The 4,873-nt window shown below is 38.3% G+C and overlaps 1 protein-coding gene across 1 annotated transcript; it reads left to right on the plus strand.

The window, feature by feature from the left end:
• The first annotated feature begins 1,329 nt into the window (after positions 1 to 1,329).
• On the plus strand, positions 1,330 to 2,923 carry LOC144443049 (uncharacterized). The gene is made up of 2 exons (XM_078132422.1): positions 1,330 to 1,659; positions 1,763 to 2,923. Exons 1-2 carry the CDS (start codon positions 1,330 to 1,332, stop codon positions 2,921 to 2,923), a joined length of 1,491 nt encoding a protein of 496 aa, XP_077988548.1.
• Positions 2,924 to 4,873: the final 1,950 nt, after the last annotated feature.

Below are 4,873 nucleotides of genomic sequence, written 5' to 3' on the forward strand. Positions count from 1 at the left end.
CTGAAAGAGAATCATATATTCATTAAATATTCCATACCAGTGTTTAAGTTGCAGCTCCTTTTTGTTTGATTTCTAGCCACTACAGTGTTTGAAGTGTTTGGTTATAATATGATAGATCTTTTACTTCCCGTAAGGGAAGTGCTGGGTCGGTCGGTCGGTCTGTGTGTGTGTGTGTGTGTGTGTGTGTGTGTGTGTGTGTGTGTGTGTGTGTGTGTGTGTGTGTGTGTATATGTGTGTGTGTGCGCGCGCCTGCCTGCCTACCTGTCTGTGTATGTATGTATGTATGTATGTATGTATGTATGTATGTATGTATGTATGTATGTATGTATGTATGTATGTATGTATGTATGTATGTATGTGTCATTATCTCAAAATACCTAGTTCAAATATAATGAAATTTGGCATTCATATACTTGCGGTATTGGTACGGCTTGCATACTACATGAATAATTTGCATAAGTAATTGCATTTACTATTTAGGTTATATACCACCAATGACTAAAAGTCGTCATTTTGTTGCCGAAATATAATTGGAGCCATTATATTCACATCTCGTTGACGATTTGGACACGCTAACAAGTGTAGCGTATGGAAGAAAATGGCAAATTGACGATGATATTATAATGAAATTATTCAATAGGGTGTATTCACACGTCATAATGCATAAACCGTGCAGTGTCGATTTGTAATAACAGACGTCGTGTACAAGAACATATTAATAAGCAAGCGGTGTGCAAACCTCACAAAGTCAAGTATGTCAAATACAGACAGTTGAAAATTGTTTGAAATGTCAGAGATATATTTTGATACGGAGGAGGTCAAAGGTCATCCGTATGCAAATAGTGCTTTCGAACAATTTTAAACAGCTGTTATCTACCAAGTGTTTAACCACCCAAGTTTTTATATTGCAGTATTAGTTTTTATCTTTCCTGTACCATGTATTGAAACTGTTTAACTTGTTCCTAAGTGGATTTCGTTAATTTATTCGCATCGTGGTTTAGTGTCCGTCAATCGCCGGCCATTTTGGCCTTTGTCTTGCATCGCATCGTGTGACGTAATACAGAGTTTTTATATCTCAAGTTTCCAAGAACCAAGACAAGCTAATGAATGTGAAAATTGTGAATGTTGGCACCACAAGGAGTGTATTAACTTGGGTGACGACGTCTTCGAAGATCTACAAAATCATGAGTCATATGTATGGCTATGTGATACCTGTGTGGTATGCCTAATTTTGCATAATCCATCTTTAGCAATTCAAGTTCTCTCGATTTATCCAATTCTTTTGAATCACTAACTGTATCTACACATTCATGTTTGGATGTCAATAATATGGAAGATATAAACCCCAGAAGCATACAGTATCCGCCATCTACACCAAAAACAAATCGTGCTCAGAATAACAAGAGTAAAGCAAAGCAGAAACTCAAGGCAAAACCTATCAAGTTTATGAACGTTAACTGTCAGAGTGTAAGAGCAAAGTTACATAAGTTCCAAGTTCTCTTAGAGATTGTAACTGGCACTGAATCCTGGCTGAATAGCTCAATCTCAACTGGAGAAATTTTCCCAACAAACTATCAGGTTTTCAGAAAAGACAGAGGAAATGGTGACACTCATGGAGGGGTATTCATTGCAGTGAAAGATAATCTGATGGCCAGTGAGGTAACAGATCTGACAACTGACTGTGAGTGTATTTGGGCCAGTATTAACGTCAAAGGAGTAACACTATTATACGTGGGTGCCTTCTACCGTCCTCCTTCAACAGGTAATTAAAAATCTTGACATTGCCTTGAGAAACATCCCGGCTAATGCATCTGTTTGGTTGTCTGGTGACTTCAGTCTACCTAATATTGACTGGGAAGCTCTCCGTTTCAATGCAGGTGGGTCTTATGCTGGACCTAGTAAAACAATGATTGACATCGCGCTTGATCACAACTTATACCAACAAGTGAAGGAGACTACCAGATCGAATAACATTTTGGACTTGTGTTTCACAAATTGCCCACCACACGTCATCAGTACGGACGTCATTCCAGGAATTAGTGACCATGAAGTGGTCACCGCTACTATATCTCTCAAACCGATACTAGTACGGCCAATCAAGCATAAGTTCTATCTCTATAAGAAAGCCAACTACACAGAAATACAAACTATGCTACAACACTTTGATAGCAAGCTCTCATCTCAATACACGGAGGCAACAGACGTCGATATCATAGTCTCAGAATTTAACCAGCTAATACAGAATGCCATGAACCAGCATATCCCCTCACAAATGTCATCCTCTAGGTGGAAACTACCATGGATTAACAGATCCATAAGAAGAGACGTCTGCATAAAGAAGCGTCTATACAAGAAAGCAAGGAAACATGCAACCCTGTCAACCTGGGACGCTTTCAAAAAACATCGCAGAAACACAGACCGTAAGACCAGGAAAGCCAAACAGGAATATGTACATGACGTCATTGGTGGAAGTCTTCAAACTAACAACACAAAACCCTTCTGGAACTTTATTAAATCAAGCAGACAGGAAGTGTTTGGAGTGTCAACTCTAACTGCCTCTAGTGGTACTACTGTCAGCTCTGCCAGGGATAAAGCCAATGTACTGAATGATCGATTTGTTTCTGTCTTTACTGATGAAGATCTTCTTAGCTTTCCAACTTTGCCTATCTCTACAGTACCAACTATACCAACTATACACATCAATTCAGCTGGGGTAGAAAAACCACTGAAAGACATCAATCCAAGCAAAGCTTCTGGATCAGACGCAATACCTGCCAGAATCCTGAAGGAATACGCACCATCTATTGCTCCAATCTTATCCAAGATCTTTCAGAAGTCTCTCAACTCTGGGCATTTACCTCAAGCTTGGCTTAATGCCAATGTCACACCACTCTATAAGAAATGCGACAGAACCAAACCATGAAATTACAGACCAGTCTCACTCACTTCAATACCATGCAAACTGTTAGAACACATTCTACATCATCACATCATAGACCATTTTGACAAGTATAACTTATTAGTAGACGTACAACATGGTTTCCGCAAGGGCAGCTCATGTGACACCCAACTTGCAGCTTTAGTTCATGAACTTGGTAAGATTCTGGACAACAAAAGCCAAGCAGATCTTATTATCATGGAATTTAGTAAGGCATTCGACTCTGTACCCCATCAACGACTCCTGATGAAGTTTGGCATTAGAGGTAACACCTTGAAATGGATCAGTTCCTTCCTTACTAATCGGCATCAACAAGTAATCCAAGAGTAACATCTGGGGTACCACAAGGCACCGTTCTTGGCCCACTTCTTTTCCTTGCATACATCAACGACTTGCCTTCCACCATATCTTAGACTTTTCGCTGATGATTGCATTCTATACAAAGAAATATCTATACAGACACACTTCAAAATGACCTCAACACTCTTGTCCAATGGGAAAAAACCTGGTAAATGTTTTTCAATGCATCCAAATGTTTTAGTATGTTCATTACCCATAAATGGAACCTAACAAGACAAAATACCATATGGATAACACAGTCTTACAGGAAGTAACCCATCACCCGTACTTAGGAGTAGAACTTAGTAGTGATCTGAAATGGTCTACTCATATCAATAACATCACCACTAAGGCTAATAAAATGCTCATCTCCTGAAGAGAAATATCTATCATTGCGATACACATATCAAAGCCATATAGCCTACAAATCGTTGGTCAGACCTCGACTGGAATATTGCTCTGCTGTTTGGGACCCTCATCATAAGTCAGATAGTATAATACAATTGAAAGAATACAACATCGTGCTGCTGGTTTTGCTGTTGGAGACTACAGGAGGGAATCAACTATCACTGCTATATTGAACAAACTCAAATGGGAATCACTTCAAGATCGACGCACTAATTCACGCTTAATCACAATATATAAAGAGACTCGTGGAGTCACACCAAACAACATTAACGAATACCTTCAGTCATCAAATACTTCATGTTCAATACATACCAGGCAATCAGGCATTCATAAATACATGATAACTACAAATAAAGACTGCTATCGACATTCATTATATCCCAAAACATCACCACTATGGAATGCGCTACCCCAAGAAGTTCACTGTGCACCCAACACACAAAGCCTTCAAAACTGCACTGAATGCTATCAATACTAGGGCCCCTTAGTACTTTGATGGTATTGCCCAACATATGACCCTTGACTACGTACACGACAACCAGTATTGGTGCTTGTACGTCTACGATACAGATACAGATACTTATGTGATTATCAAAGGTTGCATTTTTATATTATACGTTGATTTGTCGTGAGAGATGTAGAAGTTCCTAGAGATACTTCAAAATGTCTCAGCATAAGTTAAACATAAAATGTGAAACAAAAATAACCACTAAAAACCACATTGTAACAGACTGTGTCCCTATAAACACGTCTTTGAAATTACGCTTGTAGTAAAGTAAACATAATAATAATGAGATAAATTCATAGCCGATGACTTAAGAAATTTTCAATTTATTTCAACATAAAATTTCTCATTTTTTCACGAATGTAAAATAACATTAAGGTAGAGTGCACATTGGGGACACATTCCATTGAAAATCAAAATTTGTAAAAAATCTCTCCAAACGTTGCCATAAGAAAGCTTGTGTCCGGTCTTTTTTTTTAAAAGGTGACATTTTTAGGGTTCATAGTTTTGTAGTTATCTAGTATTCCCCCAATACTGTCAACAAAGTATTTTGCGGCCATATTGGATTCTAAAATGGCGAAGTAATGTTGCCCTCTATTTCAAGAATGGGTACGGCGACATTTGATTTATTTTCTTGATCTTAACTAAGAATGAGTTTTCTTGAACAAGGTATCAGCAACAGT

Source organism: Glandiceps talaboti, chromosome 12 (assembly GCF_964340395.1).
Source record: "Glandiceps talaboti chromosome 12, keGlaTala1.1, whole genome shotgun sequence".
Classification (NCBI taxonomy): Eukaryota; Metazoa; Hemichordata; class Enteropneusta; family Spengelidae; genus Glandiceps; species Glandiceps talaboti.